Source organism: Anoplolepis gracilipes, chromosome 3, assembly GCF_047496725.1.
Source record: "Anoplolepis gracilipes chromosome 3, ASM4749672v1, whole genome shotgun sequence".
Classification (NCBI taxonomy): Eukaryota; Metazoa; Arthropoda; class Insecta; order Hymenoptera; family Formicidae; genus Anoplolepis; species Anoplolepis gracilipes.
In genome coordinates, this window is record NC_132972.1 from 13,744,551 (window position 1) to 13,766,531 (window position 21,981).

The window sequence follows — 21,981 nt, forward strand, 5'->3', positions numbered from 1 at the left end:
ATATATATATATATATATATATATATATATATATATATATATATATATATATATATATATATATATATATATGTATGTATATATAGTTGTCTTCCAACGTGTCTCGTTTTTATTGGGAAAATAACGACCTTATATCTCGATGTCCCCTCCCTCTCGAAATTCTTTCATCGATCTGTCGAATGTCTATACCATTTTTTCTATCTGCCTCGTAAAATTCAAGGGAGTGGCACGAATTTTTTTACGCGAATGTGCGAGCATTTTCATTTTTCCCAATGGACAAGTATTGAGACAACGTGTGAGACTGCAAAAGATTTGACGAGAACTATATATACATATATATATATATGTATATATATATATATATATATATATATATATATATATATATATATGTATACATTATATTGTATATGTGAGACTCTTTACACCACAATAAGAAGGGTGTGTATGTGATATGACAGAGAGACGTGCCAGCGCGTGCACGCGCGCATAAATGTGGGATAGCGTGAACGAACGTGGGAGATCGTTGTTTGCGGCAAGAAGGGTATAATAGTAGAGACAAATTTCGGCGCGGTGCTGCGCCGCGAAACCGACTGAAAATTTGTACGTTGGCGATGAATCTTTATACATATACGTAAATATATATATATATGTATATATATATATATGTATATATATTAACGTATACATACGCGCATACATACGCGAACGATAGATTAGGTTCTTAAACCGTATTTATACATAAGCGATACCTATCACGTCTTATTTTTACTTTTATTACTGCCACAATTGTGCTACGTTAATGTTCGTTGATACCGGTAGAAGTTGTGTGTACTGCTACTGTTATTATCATTACTTACTATCTTTACTATCGAGAGACGCCGTAATTATAAGTGATAGACGAAGGATTATGCTGCTAATTCTAAAGTTGACAGGAGAAAGAGGAGAGAAACATATTATACATATATGTTATACATATATCAATACTGTTCTCGACGACTCGTATCTCGCGTGGGCTTACGCGTGTACTATTCGTGCGACGCGATAGTTTTGAAGTTTTATACGCGTCACGCCCCGCGACGAACAGGGTGACGAAGAGAAAAGACTTTTTACGTCGATTATAAAATCTGTTGGGATTTCTGCGATATATCTCCGTGATATTACTCGGACGCGTTGCGAGAATGGGGATCCAAAAAATTAACGAGCGGTGTAATATTCATTGTTTACTTTGTATATGTATAGGAAGAGGAAGAGAGAGAAAATGTATGTATATATCAGGGAGGGAGATAAAATACACATTTCAATCATATATACATACATACACGAATACACTTATGTACGCATATACATAATGATAATGATAGTAATAATAACGATATGCGCTAAGTATTATTATTCCAATTATTATTACTATTATTATCGCAATGATTATTCTGGTTAGTTTAATTTTTATTATTATTATTATTCTCGCATGTATATTTGTAACGGACTGAACGAGACGCGATGTATTTTTTGTACATGCACAAAAAGAGCGATACATTATGCTGAAAGGGGAGAGGGAGGAGAGAATCGCATTATAATATTATATTTCGCGTGAATTCATTTCGTTAATAATACTAATATCGTGACGTGTTGTTATACTCCTTTCCTCTCCCGAGTTACACAGTCACGGAAAAGCTAGTGTTTGTTACATAAGATAAATAGATTAGATTATTGCAGTTATACCATGCGGAGGAAATGTATATCTATCTGCGATTATAACGCATGTCAGCCAATCAGCGGTGTAATAATATTGTAAGGAACAGTGAACTGGACGACTCCAGTGGCCAAGTATGGTGAATCTCTGATTTTAATCAAGCTTTACGAACACAGAATCAATGCATATCTCTTACGCGCGTACGAACGCGCGTGGTCTACAATCTCGATTGCTATCACGCCGACCCCTTTACAATAACGATAAATCAGTTAGTCAAGAGAATGAACGTTGGAACGCTGCATTCGCCAAAGGACTCCGCGCGAATCGCGATCACGGAGAATCGTCCAGTACACCAATAAGCGCAATATCCACCAAGTGTTCATTGAGTTTGGTAAACGAAGTGGCAAGAGAGTAAAGAGAACGGAGGAAAGGCGGACTCGCACGACGAAGATTATTGCAAGGGAGCAATGATTAGGAAATCACCTGAAGAGAGAGGAACACGAAGAGATTAGAGGAATCGCGAGACTGATGAGGAGGACGAAAAAGCAACATCAAGGTAAAATATCGAGACGAACCAGGTCGGTTTAAGACGAATTTTCCCGCAAAGTACGATACAAGGGCTACTGTACATATTAGACAATTGGCCGCAAATATATAGAAAATTATTATTAACGAAATGTAGGAAATTTGATAAAAATTATTTTACTGGATTAAATTTTAAACGACCTTCTTGAATATTTGTTTTTATCATTTCAATTCTATGGCATGAATTATATATTTAATAATTAAGCAAGATTAAGCAAGATTTTGCTTAATAGCTGCGGTGAGTTTTAAACCGTCTCTGGTAATGAATAACATCGCGTATTCGAGAGAGAAGCAAGAGAGATAAAGCAACTGTAATAAACAAAGATTTGGCTGTGTCAATGTCATAACTTCTGAATTGATTTGTGTATTATCGTTTCTTCTTTTATACTTTTAATATCTGAATCGAAAGCTCTCAATAAAGAAAGTGAAAGGAAGAACGAGAAAATGCGCATTAGTAACCAGGACAAACGAGATATTGCGAATGAATTAAAATAGATGAAGAGTTAAAAAGACAAAACGAGAGAGAGAGAGAGAGAGAGAGAGGGTATACGGGAAGGGCTTTTATTACACTCGTAGCTTTATTGCACATTTAACGTTAAATTGTGGTTAAAAATGTCGAAAAATTTTATTATTAAAAATAAACTTCCATATGAACACGTTCCATATGAATGAAAAGCTACCACATTTCATGTTAAATTTGTGATAAAATGAGTTTTATTGTTGTAGCGAGAAAAAAAAAGAGAGAGGTTGTTTCGAAGCCGTACGTCGTTCATCGATCGTGCGAAAAATAAACGACATGCATACAATTCTATACATTTTCGATTGCTACGCGCGCGCGAAAATTGGAGATTCATCTTATTTCTATTCTCAACCAAACAGTAAATATGAATAAATATCGAGCGAATATACAGATAATACCGCTTTTATAGACGTTGGCGGTGATAACCATTTTCTAAGAATGCCTATCTGAGAATGCGGATGCGCATCGAAGGTGCAAAAGCGAAGGTTTCTTTCCTTTGCCTCCTCCGACGCTATTCTATCGTACGCAGGAAACGCACTTTTTGATGATCATGTAGATGTCTTTTCAAAATTTTGATATCCATATATATACTATTACTATACAATGTACACCACTGACGGTTAATAATCCGCGCGACTGGACATTTGTATGCGTTTACAACTTTAGCAGCGAGCTCGGACTAATTGATACTCACACACGGAACCGTAGGCTGCACGACTCATTTTTTGCAGAATGCCACAAAGTTGGACGGAATGCTTCGTCTCGTTAATGTGCGACAAAAGCGTGTGTTTAAACCAACGGAATTAAAATGTGCGTTGGTGTATCATTGTCTCTTTATGCGGACCAGAATAGATAATGCAATCTAACGATTATCTTCTTTATAGCTGTTCAGAAAGATGTACATCAGCAGCGACAATTAGATTAGCAAGCAAAACAATCCTATCTACAACGGAAATTTTATTTCACAAATAAGTCGATCGTAATCGTAACTTTTTTTATTTAAGCCTTTCTTACTATTTTTGTTATTGATTACTTGATTACACAACTTAGATTTTATTAAATATTGATATTAACCTAATAAAATTAAGCTTAAGTTTTAGATTTTTATGTAGATCAAATATCTTTTAAATATGAAAAAATTTCGATTTTTTTATTATATATATAATATGAAATTTTTTTAATATAAGTTTGTAAAGGCAGTTGCTACTGTTATACATTTTTTAAAACATCTGTATACTCCTTTATATAATGGAATATTACGAAAATAAAAAGCACATGAGAAGCATTTTTGATTATTCGTCAAATTGGCGAATGGATATTACGATAGCTATAGAATGTACGAAATTGATCGTGATTTATAATAAAGCTACGCTATCTTTTTCCGCGAATCTTTCTCATTTCATGATATCACACATATGCCATCATCTTTCTCATCTTAACATGATATCCACGCATATTTCATTCTTCTTATTATCGCGAATGATTCGCACAATTCAGAATTTGAAATATGCAAAAATGTACACATGCTTTTGCAGTAAAACTCTATAAGACTGACAATGTTTTTATATGATTATAAAATAAACGGCAGGATGAAAAAAGATTTTCCCAAATTAAATTGCGTTTACATATTTGTAAGATCGTATGATACGCTATAAAATTGTAGATTACGAGATTATTTCCTTTTCGAGATATGAAGAGGAAGAGATTCAAATTTCAAATATTCACACAGCCAAACTTTTCTAAGAGAGCGCGACGCAGCTTCGGCTTCGAAAGTATACCGTCTGTGTTAAAAAATTTCGACAAATAGATCAAAATCACTCTAAATAAAAACTTCGCCGGTCATAAAAAAAAAGAAACACGCCGAATTAATCCTTTATCCCCAATATTTTTCACTCGATAAAGATCTGTATGTTTCGCGGAAAACAAAATTAGGGTGTCTCGAGCAAGACTATTTCGCTTTACAAAAATAGTTCCTTTTTTACTAAAGACTCTGTTATTTGTGCCAAGTCAAATCCAAAGGATCTGTAAGACACACTGCCAGATTGTACAGACTAGGAACCGAGAGAAAAGGGTAAGAAAAAGAGAGAGAAAGAGAGAGAATGTGAACTAGAATGCAAGCAAATGTGTGTGTCGCAAAGTGTTAGATGGAAGACTGAGAATCGGAGTACGAAAAGTCACACACGCGAACTTGTGTGTGATATTATTATAGAAAGGATCACCGCGATAGAGAAAAAAAAAATTTTTTTTTTGAATGATACAAGGAGCAAGGACTTTTCTGATGATCGAGCGCGTGGATTGAAAATATACCGAGACATTTTTTCATGCGCACGCACGTACATGCGACATGAGTGGACACACAATGCGCGTACAATGTCGCGAAAAGAGTGTCCTCATTTACATATAAAACTTACCAGAATACCGCGGGACTAAAAAAAGAAAATGCCAAAAGTGTTCGACTAATTCAATTGCCGCTGTGGATCCCCGATTAGTATCTTATTATATGTATATTACGGAAATGAGTAATCGATGTAAATATGTGCTAAAGAGGTTTAATATATAATTTTAATTACGGTTATACACATATATAAGAATTTATATATATATATATATATATATATATATGTATGTATGTATATATATATATATATGAATATAGAAAAAAGAGCACCGTTCTTTTTATGGTGCTCATTAATAAACGTGTTAACATCCAGCACGTCTTTGCAAAATTGAGTACATATTTACGCACACATACAAATACTGTATATTATTTACCCTTAATATACAAATCAGATATATAACTCTATTCCCTTGTACATATACATATATATATATATATATATATATATACACACATATATGTGTGTGTAATGTAACGTTAATACTAACAGAAAAAAGCGCACCCTATTATTTTATAGAAATGATATTAATTAAATGATAGTATTATTCTTGTTGCCCGAATAGTAGATGTATCGCATTATTGTCTAGAAGAGATAGGCTCTATCTAGTATTTTTACGTTTTATTTTACCAAGAAACGTTAATATCACTATATTAATATGTAATAATAATAATAATAATTATTATTATTACACTAATATTATTGCTGTTTTTTATTATTACTATTGCTATTATTATTTTTTATTATGATAATATTATTTTATCATCGTAGTTATTGCTCCAACTATTACTTTGATTATTATGATTAATTACTCTATTCTTAGTATTAATTATTAATTATTATTATTTGTCGTTGTTATCAGCAACATCTCCACTATCATACATCGTTGTCATTGATATCACGTCGTTGTCATCGATACTGTTATCGTTATTTCGAAATTATTTTGAGACAAGTGCACGCTATCAATTGTATGTAATATAATTATGATAATTTAGAAAATTATTAATTTTCTTTTTATCTATATTTTAAGCTATTTCTGAAGAACTATTCGATATGTCTATATATTATACGTTTATTCAATCTTTTTTGTATTTTAGTCTTTTATTCTTTTTATTCGTTTTATTTATTTTTAAAAATCTTTAAATGTAGTAACAAGCATGATTTAACTGACATTAATTTCTCTTCTTCTTTGGCTTTAAAATCGAAAACCAAGAAACAAATTGTACTCTCGAAAAAAGTTTTATTTATGCAATATTTTCGATATTTTCAATATCGAGATTATTGCGTTTTATCAATACATTTTAAAAATACAGCATAGAAAGCTAATAACTTTGTACGAAAATACAAATTACATGCGTGATAAAAAAAAATCTTAACAGTTTTTTCAAACATGAGATACAGTTAGTCGCGATAAACTCGCTATAGAATGCGATAGCTACACATGTATTTTAAAATGCGACGAAAAAAGTTTAAAAGATTTTAAAAAATGTTTTTAAGCAAAATAATGTATTACAAATGCGCTGTAAACATTTTCGTATTAACAGAGATACGCTGCTGAGAGGCGGATATTAAGCAGTAAATTTACTGTCTCTTCGCATTTTTCATACTTTATGATATACATTTATTTTTTTATAATTTTTGTCACACATACTTGATCTCGTTTTCTACGTAATATTTCTTGGATTTAATATATATACTTTATATAAAATGTGGGGAGTTCCGTATTCAGAATATTAAAGCCGTTTTAATCTGGCATTTTTGCCTACTTATTGTTATATCTTATTGTTAGAGGGAAAGAAATATTTCTTTATAATCGAGAATTGCTTCGTGCTATAATACGAAATTACACGAGAGAGTAATATGCTTCTCGCTGAAAAATTAAATGTGAAATTGTTTATATAAGATCTTGTAATATCATGTTCAGATAAATATAAATGGTGCGCAATACTAAAAAAAAAAAAAAAGCTCAATAGAGAAAATTATATCATTTATGTCTGTGTGATTCTCAATTTTGCTGGCGCAAAAGTTTCTTTTACAAACAACTTATAATAAAATCAAACTTCATGTCCCAGCTATGTTCTGAGTGCGGATCTTTATTTACAGCTTAATAAATGCCGAATGTAGTTACCGCCTTTCCTCATATCTCTTCCCCATCCCTCAGTACTATCGGATGCGTGCGCGTGTGTTGATGACACGTAATACGTGCCTCACAGCAATACGGGAGAGAATGTGTGATAGTCAATTTATCTTGAATGTCAAGGTGGATGTCATAATTATCGATCATGATATAATTTGAAATCTAACAGAAATTTTGTTGGGTTTTCGTAATACACACAATATCGATTTTATTTCAAACTTCTGGTATAATCAAATTCTTATTCCAAAATATTATCAGACTTTACCTATCAATTATATAGAACTTTATTTACTTAATTATAATTATAAAGCTTTTTACTTAAAAAAAATGTTTACTTATAAATATATATATAAATCCGCACACCAAAATTTTCCTGAAATTTTTAAATTCAAGAAACAGAGATAATTTGTTCTATTTATAAATATTAAAATTATATCATGAAATATCGATTTTAGAAATGTCCATCTCGCTCATGTTTCGCGCACCTCTCGGTAGAAAAGCAAGCGGGGCATTATGCGGCTTTCGTGGACAGCCTTTTGCTCAAAGCAAACGTTACCATACCATCGAGTACAAATTGATCTTGTATGCGAAAGGTCAGCTTTCAAACCGCAGAATGATAGAAGGAATAATGATACGAATCAAATATAGCTTCGTCAAACTTTTTTTAAGCAATTATTGCAACTGTATATTAAGTTTATTTGTTTAAAATCTAACTTCTACGTTGATTATTTTTTCGAATCAATTTTAATTGTAATTCATTGATTATTTGAATAATGATTTATAAACATTGAAAGATCATAGACTCATTAATAATTCAATTATTGACATATAAAAAAGCTTTCTTACGATATCGACAAAATTCAACCTGGCAACGTTCCGGGCATGATAGAAAATAAGCTTCTCAAGACAAGATCAGAGTGTACGCGATCGATTGTACATTAATTAGCGACTAATATGTTGTTGCATATTCGAGATGTCCGCTTCGCGTGTTTATCGTGGTCGTTAAAATCATGAAGCCTGTTAACTGCAAAGATTTATATAACGTAGTTCTTCCTCGAGCGTGTATATGAGTGACGAGAAAAGGAAACGGATTGAATAATATCAATTAATAAGATGATAAAGACGGAGAAGAATGTAAATAAATGGAGTTGCTGGCTGTGCTGTGTAATTGTTATAATAGCAATATGTTATACATATATATATATATATATATATATATATATATATATATATATATATATACAGACGGATATATATACACATTTTGCGAGATCGATATTATCTTAGATCACGCGGAAATAAAAAGTTGCCATTGCGATCATGTAGAACGTTTAATTCGTTTTTAATCGAATGTAAAATTTTTTTAACATATATAAATATTTTTTTCTTCAATTTGTAGCATATCGAAAAATAAATTCAAAACATAGCAAAAATACAATATTACAATATAAATTGTTTATATAAAAAAATAATATTATATAAACAAATACTGTTGAAAATATAAGATGTGTATATGCTACAAAAATGTGTATTTTTTTTTCAACACTTTGTATAAGTAAATTGTATTGAGATTTTAGAAAAATCTATGGAAAATGAACAGAGCGTTCGCGGTAGCAACTTTTCCGCGATATGTCGAATTTCTCGAATTAGAAGAGCATTTGGCTTACAATTAGTACGTGCGCAAATCGAACTCGATCATATTGTATATTATTCAACATCCACTCTTTTTGTACCAAACTCAATTTACTTAGCATTCATCATCAATCTGTCACAGCAGAAAGTCACTTGCGATTTGTATCTTTATAAAACAGAGAAGACGAATATGACATGATCCCGTAGTTCTCAGTGTTTCTTAAGCTTTTCGAGATCACAGAGGGATAATTTTTTATGCCGAATCTCCGTACGACTTTTCTATATAAACTCAAGCGCCGTAAAGATGTAAGGGTAGAAGAGAACGTGTGATGACAAACGTGTTGCGATATACACAATGATACAAGCAACACGCAATTAAATGATTTAATTATATAGTATAACAATGCGAGGAGGAGTGACATGTAATACGGTTATCACTGTAATGCATTTTTATCTAGTAAAGAGTTACTCGAACTTATAGAAATACTTCTTCTAGACCATGGCGAAAACGCCTAAAGTTTCGACGAAGGTCGAGTCGCGGTGGAAAACAGTTTAAGAAACACTGCCATAGTTAATTACGGAATTTTAACACTAATTAGTTAGTGTTATATATTAAACACTAGCCCATTCGCGCCGCGCGTCAAAAGCGTGAAAAGGCGAATATGCGAAAAGTTCGCTTAGATAATCAATCGACATTTCCTTTTGCGTCGGAATATATTCGTATACACTAAAGAGAAAACGGTAGAAAGAGAGAGAATTTATTCAGTTAAATACGAAGGATTGACATTTTTTATATTACCAAAGGAAATTCTTTTACCTTTATTTTGATAGACTGAAAAAAATCAATAATCAACAGATAAGAACTTATCATTTATTTTATATATCCAATACATATTTTCTGCGCCTTTAATATATTTATCGTAATTGCTATTATTTTCAATGAGCATCATTGCTTATTCGAGCAGCCATCGCTCTCATCAAATCATTCATAATAAAATTATTAGATATTTCTATGTCATCACAATATTTTAAGTATGCCAAATACACACATGATTGATGCAACATAATTGTCTTTTTGTCAACATATAATTCATTTATTGTGTGAGATAAAATCATATATATGTTTTAAATCTTTCAGCTATTTTAATAATAATATAATAATGGCCGATGGACGCGAAACAACGTGATAAAGATTGAACGTGTTGACTGCAGGCAGCACGGTATTTATCATTTCGACGCAAAGGGTTGACAGATATTCTGCCCGGTTAGCAGATTAAAGGATTAGCGCTGTACGCACTGCCATTATATCGATAGAGTATTGTCAGATTTATATTGTGAGCGTCCTGATGAGGCGACAAAACCGCCTTTAATCGCGAGACTTTCAAAGTGTAAGCCGAGACCACAAAATGTTCATTTCGTTAAAACAGCTGATCGAATGTGTTCACCGCCGTGTGAAAATGTTTGACTCTCTTCGCCAAATTAAAATATCTTTTGCCTATATCATTAATTTGACAAATTTTTTATATCTATACTAAAAGAGCTGAGAGAGAAACTTCGCTATTAGTTGATATGCAAAATGCATATAAACGATATAATAATATAGTAATGATAAAAAAATGACAGTGGGGCGCTGCTTTTTATGATTTACCTCATGTCAATCGATAATTGAGGTCACCCGACTTCGGGTATTATACGCGTAGATTATTGTTATGCTTTACGCATACATGCTTAACCGTGTATAAAACTTCCAAAAAAAAAAAAATCAACAGCTGATGGAGAAGCTGTCACGACAATATCATAATGCTGACAGAAGTTTAGCATGGAAACAAATTTCGTATATCGCTTCGGAATGAAAACGGAATTAAAAAAGTGCCACGAAGAGAAATGCATTTCCAGAAAAAAAAAAGTTATTCATCTCAGAAGCATTGCTCCGTTTTCATTTCGAATCTTCGTTTTGCGTTTAGCAAACATTATATGAATATCTTATATTTCTTAAAAGACACACAGCGTATACACAACGATCGATCGTTATCGAAGCGATTGTTAAAATCAAACGATAAACGCAGGGAAGGAGTTTTAGAGCGGAATTGTTTCTAAACTTATGGAAACAAGAGAAAAAAATATAAACATGAATGTATGGAGGATCCAAGTTCCATTACATGCAAATTACATCCAAATGCGAATACGCTAAAAGAACAAGAGCGTTCGTAGCGATCCTCGACCGATCGTCCGGCAATACCAATTTCTTTGCGTAGCGTTTGCCACAACTCGCAGTGAAATAAAATTGTTGATTTGCGAGATATATAGACGAAATCGAGAAAACAGGGGAAATGACGAATTGCGAATAGTTAGTCTTTATATTATGCGCATAAAATGCTTGACAGTTAATTTTGTTTCTATCGAATTGAGAGTGAGAGAACGGTAGAGAGAGAAGCGCGCCTGGGGGTGTGTATGTGTATGTATGCATGCGCGTATGTGTCGAGAAAGAGAGAGAAAAAGGCAGAAATTTCACAGCAACGGCGTTCATTCTCTTCGACAACCATATGTAATATAAAATTGAGTATACAGAGCAAAGCAGCGAAAACCATCTGTCCTAGTCCTAGTATTCGAACTCTCATCACCATAATTTATAACCAATTTCAATTTAAATCTAATAAAACGATGTTATATAATATCAAATCGTTGTTCGTGTTTTTTTAATTACCATCAATAAACTGCTTCCTCTAAAATTTTTTTTAGAATTTTATCTTTAAAATAATCCTATTTTATATAATTAATATCGCGATAATTTTTAAAACCAAATTAAAATCTTAAATCATACATCTGATTTGATATCTGTTATATCGCAACTCCTAAATAGTAATTATTAAGTAATAGTTATCGTTTCTTTTTGTTTTTATCAATTTTTGTAGGATATTTAAGGACCGAAAAGAACAAAAGATATCTTAGTATCTTTAATGATTAATATATATATATAAATTTATACGGGATTGCCATAGGTTTATATCTTTTTAAAATTTCCTAGTAAAAAATATTGTCGCAACAAAATTTAAAAAAAAAATTTTAATATTTATTTAAAATAACGCAATAAGTCTCTCACAATCAAATAGAAATCAATGTAACTAAATAATTAAATACATTAAGTATCACAATCATTTAGTGGGTTTTTTAAATTAAATTAACATTGTTAATAATACAGAAAATTCTTTTATAACGCGTATCAATACTTACCTCATATTATTCAATAATAATTTTTCGAGGATTACCTGTCGTGGAAATAAATGACATTCACAATTTATTTATATTTTATTACTTTTTTATTGAATGATTCTAACTGTTATCAAGAAACAATGTTGTGTCTGTCATACATATTTAAAAACTGGTCTTTGTATATTAAAATTTGTTATGTGTATGTAACCAATGATATATCAGTGTTTTTTTTCATTTAATTCATAATGCGCATTTCTGTTTTACAGAGAGCAAACTGTAGGTCTGTTCGTTAAGTTGCAGCTCCTGCACTTAATTTTTTCCCTCTTATTTGCTCCCAAAAAGCCCAAATATACACATTTCATTCTTCATTTATAGTACAAAAAATGCATCTAAAACGAATAGACCTTGTGATACGGATCGATATCAATACTCATGGTGTATTTGCTAAAACAAACTTTCTTTGTATTTATCAAGAAACAGTATACATATGGGAATATAAATTCTTTAATTTTTAAATTGATTTGAAAAATCTTGTTACGGTGCATCGTGAGAATAAATTTGTAATATTCCATTAGAAATACAATCTGATATATATCGATGATATATCTTGTACATTATTTAATAATGGAGCTCGTGTAATCGGTATTCGTATAGCCAATACACCATGAGTCGATACGATTACCTCACATGAAAATATTTTGTTTCGTTATTACAACTCTCCAGGCCTTCGACAAGACGACTCTCATAATTCGCGGTCGTTTAATTTGTTCGCAGAGCATTGTAAAATGAAATTATATAGGCCTCTCCTAACGATAGATAAATAGATATTGTAATCTTAGAGCCAGAGAGATTTTTGTAGGAATTTCGTTAAACAATAACTTATCATTCCATATATTACAATAAATTCGCAAAAAGCAACAGATAATCTTAATTGTCAGTTCACTAAAATAAAAAAAGAAAAGGAAAAACAAGAAAAAAATACGAGACATTAAAATAATCTCTTAATGTGACTGCATATGATTTTTTGACAGTCACATGTACATATTTTTCCCCAGGTATTATCATGTTATGTAAATTATTATATAAATGTAACTGACAAATTCTGTTCATTACGTTTAATTTATTTACGTTCTTTTTTCGCGAAATACCTATAAATCTCAACGACTCTCATAAAACTAAGACAGTGTATTGTGTATTTTAGGGGTATTATTAGCTAAGTATAGGTAAACATTGCCTATGTACAATCGCAACAATGTTGCGTTTACTACTTTTTCTTGGCAATCCTAAGTAAAGCTTACAGTTTGAATAAACTTTTTTAGGTAATTATGTTTTTTTTTTATCAAGTAAGTAATAATTCTATTAGAAATAACAGTACAATATGTGACTGTACTTGTTATCGTCAGCCATTCATCAACCATTTACACGTTACATTCCCTAGTTTAAGGTATTCTCATACATCTCGTGTATGTTTTGGTTCTCTGAGAAATAATTAGGAGAATTATTTTGCTATATTATAACTGGCCAATAAGTATATATCTGCCATTTTTTTTCTTATATTATTATTCTATTTATCATATATACAAATAATATACAATAGTCGCGCTTAATACAAGTAATATTAAAATCTAAATCTCAATAATGTGTTATAGTAGTTATATGAATAGAAACTTGACTGTGTATCTAATTCTTCACTGTGCGCTAGCGCGTTTCACACACTGGAATATAAATACATCTTTTTATAAAATCTGTATAATCTATACGTGTCGCGTTCTTTAAGTATTATATATATATATATATATATATATATATATATATATATATATATACACACTTCTCTTTTAATCACAAAAGATACAAATGTTTATAACCACTACACAAGCAGGGGGCCTTGGGCGGTATCACTCTGGCAGTATCTTTTCATATACATATATTGTATATATACATATATATGTTTATGTACATATATATAATAATATATATATACATATATATATACGGATATATCTGATTTATATGTTTTTAAACGACAAATCAGGTTTATCGCTAAATTGTGCAAGAAGATATACAGAATTTATTTTCGCATGCTGAATTATTGCAATTGCGGTCATTGTCTTGTGCAAATAATAAGTTTAAGCGCGCCTGTACATAATTATTCTGCAATATATTTCTCTCTCGTGAAAAGTTTTGATTCTTCCTCTCCTTATGTAAAATTTGATTATACGTGGATTATAGTGCACGATTTTTCTTAAGGCCTTGCGTAAATATTGCTATTAACTTTCTGCAGAATTTAAATCTTTCGCTCTTCACAACTGATATATTTCCTGAAAAATATCTTATCAAATATCATATAATGAAAAGTTTACTTAATTACAACAATCGATGCAGTTTTCTGTCGCAAATCGATAATAAACGTAATTGTAAAAAAGATACAAAAATATATTAACCTAATAAAAATACACATATACATCATACAAAAATGTAACTGTTTATAGCAAGTCAATCCAAAACACATATATATTGATACATATCAAAATGTGAAAATAAATTCTATATGTGCAAATGTGTTGATGTATCTTCGGAGGTTGGTAACATTAAAAAAATGTAGAAAACTTACCCTCCTTCTCCTTGTTAAAGTTTTAAATCTTGTCTAAAAGGGAAAATTGTGGATGTAAAAATTTTCTTATTGATAAAAAATTTTTTCAAATAATACACCATACATATTGAATGTATGTTTTGAAATAGCACATGTAACATTTCTGTATATAAAGCTAGAATTTTTTCGAAATAATAAAATTAGATTTTGAAAAGCACTATGTAAATCAATCTTATGTCTTTCATTTTATCTTGTATTTTATATCTGTGATCTGTTTATTTTTATCTCGGGAGATACATCACGTGTGTTGTTATTAAATTTCCAGTGTGAAGCCCGATATCCCCTAGTTTCATTCACTTCCATCTGTTACTACAATCTAAAGAAAGGAACACTATATGCACAATATTCATCAATAGGCGAGTAATCCCCAATAGATGAATACCTTATTTACTTGCTATTAAAATTATTTACAAAAGTAAGTCTGTACAATTATGTTCCTCTTGCGTCATAGGTCTATCATAACCTTGCAATAGACCGATTTTCTAGCACAAAGGTCTTATTGCAAAAACAGCGAATTTAAAAATTTAAATGCTTAAATTTGTAAATTTAATGTAAATGTAAATTTAAGTGCAGTTTAAATTAGCACAGCATTCTTCTCTCAAGTAGATGTTCGCAATTCGAACTAAAAATTTTAATATTATTAATTTATCATTTATTATGATAAAAAAAGTGAATTTAAAATAAATATACATACATACATACATACATACATACATACATATATACATACATATATACATACATATATACATACATATATATATATATATATATATATATATATATAATCAAAAATGCAGTGAAAACAGATTCAAAATATTAATGTTTTAACCATTTTCGATCAATCACGATAAATGATCATTTATAATAATCGATCGAAAATGTTTATTAAAATATCATTAATACTTATAACATCAACTGAAAGAATATTTTGCTATAATACCAGTAATTTAAAATATTATTTTAAAACTATTACTGGAATATTTTCTTGACGTCGTTGAACGCACTTATTAAAAACATAGTTTTTATAATATAATGTTGATAGAGAAAGTAAAGTGCTGTTTATGCAATAATATCTTTATCGCAAGTACTAGTATAGTGTTTACCGTGTTATCGTTAAAAATCATTTTTTTTTTTAATCCTAGCACTTGAACCTTAACTTCAATAGGAATATTATAATTATAACTTATAAGATTATTTGTACCATTGATTAGGTGAGAGCACCTAGTGACCCCGATAAAATTTAAATTTCTTCACCGCAAATGTTCGCATTTAATAGACTTTTGAGTAGTCTTTTCTTGTATTATAGAGCGTCAGAAATTTGGTATTTTGCGCATCTCACTTGAGCTGATAGAATTTTAACAAGTTTGCGCAAAAATAGTCAGAATTTGCAATTAGATGTCAACTCTCTCATCACTCTCTCTCACACTATACAAAATGGGGGGTCAGAGTTTGATTACTTGATTTCTACAAGATATCCACTCGCCTTTCATTTTTCTTCTTTTCTCCTTATTCAAAGAGTGCCAATATGTCATCACTGGACGAAGGATTACCACTGCTAGCGCCACTACTGGGCGGAGTGTTTAGATCCGGTGGATCTAGATACGAAAGCAGTTCCATTGCATCCACATTGTCTGGCAAGAGCTGTAATAACAAACAATATGTTGTTGAACAAATTTTTTTAATATGCTTTTATTATACAATTTAAAAAATATTTTGCAACAGATGAACGCAGTGATTATTTGACATAATGCTATGTACTTACATTTAATGCCTCTTGACCAGTACCTTCCCCGTCTATAACTGCAGCGGGATCGAAATTTAAATCCGATGGTATGTCGGTCGCGCTGTCATTATTTATATTCGTATTGCCAGAGGTATTATGATTTCCTGTGGATTCTTGCGATGCAGGCGGAACGCTCGGCGGACCACTGGCTCCACCAGCCGGCGTATGAGGGGTAGATTGCGGAGTATGCGGCGTATGTGGGGTATGTGGCATCTGTAATATACATATAACATACAAACATCGTCAACATAATACGTCAAACACACATATATAGATTTAACATTGCCAACTTTTCCCATTATTTCCTTATGTCTATATGACTATTATAATTAGAATAGAATCGATATTGCAGCGAAATATACCTGATCGTTGAGCGACTTCTCCATAGCATTGAGAGGATCTAAGGAGTTAACGGATTCATTTAAATGTGATAATGGACCCGCTCCACTGACATAATCATTATTGCCGATAGTATTTGTCCCAGAGTTTATCTCGTACGTTCCACCCGACGTATTCCGGTGGTTTATGCTATTATTCGCATATGTGGAAGATGCATTGTTCATCATCGAGCCGTTTACAATACTATTCATATCGGGCGGTATGTAAGGACTCATAGCTTGATTCATGTCCCAATTATTCATAGTCGGCATATTCATACTGCCCGGCGACATAGCCTTGGTCGTTCTTTTACAATCGTTCTCTTCCTCGGACTTAATACCGGTTAGAGTCTTCGCAGGTTTCCAATTAGCGAGCGAGTCTATCGTTACCTCGTCAACTTCCGCAGTATTTAACGTATTCAAAATACTCCACATATATTGATCAACTTCTAAGCCCTCTAGCTGCGCAGGTTTCCTGCAAAGAACATGATAATTTATTTGTGTCCATTTTTTCTCAAAGTTTCCAGAATTCTCAGCGATTTAGTTATTTACTTACGTGCATACTGGACACCTCCAGCTACCGCGTTCACAGTTTAATTGCAAATATGATTCCAAATCGAAACACTGTATATGTTTGCACTCGTGTCCTCTAGCTGGCAGTGTAATGCGTTTAAAAGTGATAGGACATTTTAAAGGTACCTGTAAATAAAAAGATGCGCATGACTCTTCTCTCTTAAATCATAATTAATATATCGCATTAGCGTTTCAGAATCAAATAAAAACTACAAAATGTTTTTGTAAATTTTACCTTTAGTGCTGTTTGTTCCACTACATCTTTGTCCGACTGTATGCCATTGTTCGTCAATGTATTATTAAAATTCCTTTTGATTTTCGTTACACAATGCTCTGCCATCAAGAGCCTTTTACGTAGTAATCCATGTAATACACTTCGTACAGTGGGCCGATGAACCAATTGGAGTACGAATAGATGCGACTGTAAATGATTATTGCTTTATAGAATAGGAAGAGAATAGGAAGTAAAAAAGAAAAAAAAATAAAAAGCTTATTACATAAAATGTATTTTGTACTCCTTGCTGATGAGCTAATAGTTGCTGTACATGGTAATTCTGCACACAAAAATAGGAAACAAAAAAAAAAAGAAAAAAAAGATTAACAAAAATAAAAAGAAATATTTCATATACTAAATATAAATAATATATATTTTTCACAGATAACATATTTAATTAAATATACATGAGACGACTATTTACATAAAGCGGAAACGTTCCCGACATTATCGAGAGAATACCTCTTCATTTCCAAATAACGTAAATGTAAAAAAATTTTTTAATTATTGATGTTTTCGAACTTACACAACAGCATGCGGATACGGTAATCTGTATTGTGTTCCTTCCTGGTTGACAGACGTCTTTCAAGTAGAGGGGTTTGTGGGAAGTCTTGTTCTCCCCGCGATCGATCACGAGAGGAGTCGCGTTAACAGAGACTTGCACACTCGCCGGCCAATTGGTATTCATTAGCCTGTCCTCGTGGTGAAAACATTTGAGCTGCAGCTCAAGATCTGACCGCCATGCTAGCGTTTGATGTACCGTAGGCTTTAGTTGAAATACGTGATTACTAACAGCCAAATTGTGCTCTAGACGGAAGGGCGGAAGAATAATGCCATCTCTCACGGGGAATGTTAGTCTCAATTCATCATCTAAAACAAACGGTAGAATTTGCATGCATATAATATTAGCGCGTGCGTTATCTATTTTACTTAATATAATAAACGTTTAAAAGTAAACATATAAAATATACGTTTATATATTGTGTAAAGTTTCGCAGCTCTAATCTAATATAACAAAAACGCTCTATTGTATAATTCAAGAATAAAAGAAATTATTCTTGAATATTATTCTCTGAGATTATATGATGTATCCTTAACGTACATCCATATTCCACAGATTATTTATACATATAATTTATGTTAAAATAATAAAAAAATAAATAAAGCTGTAAATGTGTACTCACTAGTTTGAATATTGACCGGTGATTTTATTTCATTGAAATTAGGCTTGATATCCGGATTTGGACTGATGTAAGGCGGCATGCTGGTGGCGGGTGTTAACGGAGGTGTCGGATTGCCGGGAATGGGACTGTGCTGATAATTCACATTGCTCCCATTCGTCGATCTCATTGACGCTACATCCTGCTGATATTGACTGGTCGCTACGGTGGACTGACCGTACGACGCGTTACCGCCACCGTATCCCGTGTTTGGTTGATGACCGACGAACTGATTGCTGACGGAGGTGGGTGGGACCATGCAAACACCGGGAACACCGTTATTGCCGTAGCTATATTGGTTCGCGGCAGCTGGCTGAGACGCAGTATTGTAAACTGGTGCTGTTTGCCTCATATTTGTTCCTCGTATCATTCCTCCGGGCCCGAAACCGGCCGCCGTGGGATGCATGTTTTGCATCGGCTGATACTGCTGCTGAAAGTTCGGCCTCACCGCAGTAGGATAGTTGTTTGGATATTGCGACGCTGTCATGCCGTTAAAGCCTTGCTGCATTGCCGCTGGATTCTGAGTCGGGTACGGAACCTGCTGCCGCTTTTGCGCCATGTGTATGGTCGGGTTCGGATAGGGCGCTAGTCTTCGCGGGTAACCTTGATGTGGTTGACCCTAAAAGCACGAAAGTGTACGTTAGAAAAATAAGCAAACGCTTCCTTCAACACTGTTTTGATACAAGTTAAAAATAATTTAAAAATAACTATACAAAATATTTATACAAAGCATTTTAATAGTAAATAATGCTTCAATGTAACAGAGATATATAAAAATAGAAAAATCTGCCTCATAAGTTATTGTCTTTTAACAAATCATATAATATAACGAAAAAAAATTCAGTTAAGTACATTTAGATTGTCTAAAGCATGGATAAGTACCTGCATCTTATTCATTTGCATATTGTTGGGTCCCATCATGTTGTTCATAGCCATGTTACCCATGTTGCTCATGGAGTTCATGGGTGTCATTCCGCTCATAGCATTCATACTGCTCATACCGTTCATACCTCCCATTGTCATAGAATTCATCGAGTTCATGCCATTCATACTGTTCATCGAATTCATGGAATTCATAGTGTGCATTGGGCTCATCGTGCCCATGCCGTTAAAGTTGTTCATCGCGACTGGCCCCATTCCTGCCATTGGTCCTCTTTGGCCGTACCCCAAATTGTACGATTGGGGGGGCATTCCATGTTGGCTCTGCATCTAGTAATAACAATCGATTTCATTTTCATTTAAAAGTTCATTCTAAACAAAATGAAAATCACCTCATGTGAAGCGTGAAATATCGCGAAATGTACTGATGTTAAAATATATTTTCTTAATAGCGAAATTATAACAAATTTATTTTCTTACGAGTATTTTTTTGCAAAATAATATATAATTAATAAATCACAATGGAAACTATAGTTAAAAATTTATCTGTTTAGAATTCTTGAAAGCAAAAAGTTGAATATAATAAATACTTATAATTTTCATAATTATAATAAATAATTGTTATAAATTACTCTACTTCTTGCGCAAAATATAAGAAATGAAAATTAGCCACCATCTAAATGAAATAACAAGAATGCGTTAGAATAAAAAGAAATGTCTAACATTGTAAGATAAAATGCAAATTTTTCTCCTTAAATTGTTTTTCTTTTAATTTTACTAAAAAAAGAACGACAATGGTAACATTTGTAAGAAATGATGTACCAATTTCATAAATTCGCGTTAACTTACTATGCTCTAGATGGTACAAACGCTCTACGTATGAATCAGGATTCTCCCTAGTCGCGTCATTGATAACATCATGAGAGCTCGTCAAACATTTACTTGATTGAATTGCGCGGGGATATCCTGGCGGTCCTGCATGGCCACCACGCTGGCAGTGGCGGTGGCCGTAGCGGAGGCAGCTGCTACCATCGCCGCGACACGAAGTGGCGAACCACCCCTTCCGTTTTGGGGTGGCACTGTGCTATGATAGCCGGATGATAACGGCTGCACCCCGACGCCGATTGCCGCCGTTGTTGATTGTGTCGTATCACCGCCCCAATCCTTAGAGAACAAGCTTTCTCTCTATATACACGACGACCAGCCTTTTACGAAGTAGATGCGTACGCGCGGCTTATTGGCGCACTGAAACAGAGAGCATGACTCATCTTAACCCTCTGTGAGATAAAATTATCTTTTTGGAGAATCAGTGTGAGCATTGGTGTTCGTTATAGAAATAACTGCGTTAGAAACTGCGGAGTTGGCGTATATCGGATGAATAGTAAAGTATAATGCAAACGTACGATTGACAGTTTAACTCTATTTTAGTATATATATATATATATATATATATATATATATATATATATATGTAATTTACACAGCTATTTTAATATAGAAGATCAGTGTATAAGTGATGACAATAATAAGAAATATCTAGAGATTATCGAAATCAATTATTTTTACTGTATCGAATTTTCACTTTCGAGTTTTTCAGAATAAAAATTATACATATATACATATATATTTATATATTAATATGATTAATTAGTAATAAAAAAAACTATCTATTAGCCTATCTTTAATATTAAGGACAATATAATACTTGTGAAGATTAATAGTTATTACAACGTCAACATTGACAACGATCGGATTTATGACACAATGCGTAATGAATGATAATACATTGTCAATCAAATTGCTAAGAGTTTAAATGGTAGTGTGAACTTTTGCATTTGCAACGGAAAAGTGGTTACCACTTGCCAAGTCAAGATATTCATGCATCAAATCCTCCTAGGAACGAATACATTTCTGTCAATCGATATATATAGTCAGTATTTGGCATATTGCATGCGATCTTTATTTCATAATCGACAAAATAATAATAACATACGCTAGAATCATTCACGATACTTGAATAATTTGGGAAGGTCATATTTTCTT

At 32.3% G+C, this 21,981-nt stretch overlaps 1 protein-coding gene across 4 annotated transcripts in view; it reads right to left on the minus strand.

Moving 5' to 3' along the window:
- Positions 1-12,260: 12,260 nt before the first annotated feature.
- Positions 12,261-21,981, minus strand: part of Tna (Zinc finger MIZ domain-containing protein tonalli) — a 54,012-nt gene continuing 44,291 nt past the window's right edge. For 2 of the 4 annotated variants that reach the window (XM_072887684.1, XM_072887683.1), the window contains exons 2-11: positions 20,881-21,183; positions 19,942-20,268; positions 19,024-19,678; positions 18,366-18,709; positions 18,063-18,119; positions 17,801-17,986; positions 17,549-17,691; positions 16,978-17,467; positions 16,595-16,828; positions 12,261-16,473 (exon numbers count right to left, since the gene is read on the minus strand). In XM_072887684.1, the coding sequence (XP_072743785.1) occupies positions 16,339-16,473; positions 16,595-16,828; positions 16,978-17,467; positions 17,549-17,691; positions 17,801-17,986; positions 18,063-18,119; positions 18,366-18,709; positions 19,024-19,678; positions 19,942-20,268; positions 20,881-20,970 (2,661 nt within the window). In that variant the 5' untranslated portion in view covers positions 20,971-21,183 and the 3' untranslated portion in view covers positions 12,261-16,338. Of the gene's footprint in view, positions 16,474-16,594; positions 16,829-16,977; positions 17,468-17,548; positions 17,692-17,800; positions 17,987-18,062; positions 18,120-18,365; positions 18,710-19,023; positions 19,679-19,941; positions 20,269-20,787; positions 21,184-21,981 lie in introns of all 4 variants that reach the window. The other 2 variants (XM_072887686.1, XM_072887685.1) reach the window with 2 other exon arrangements.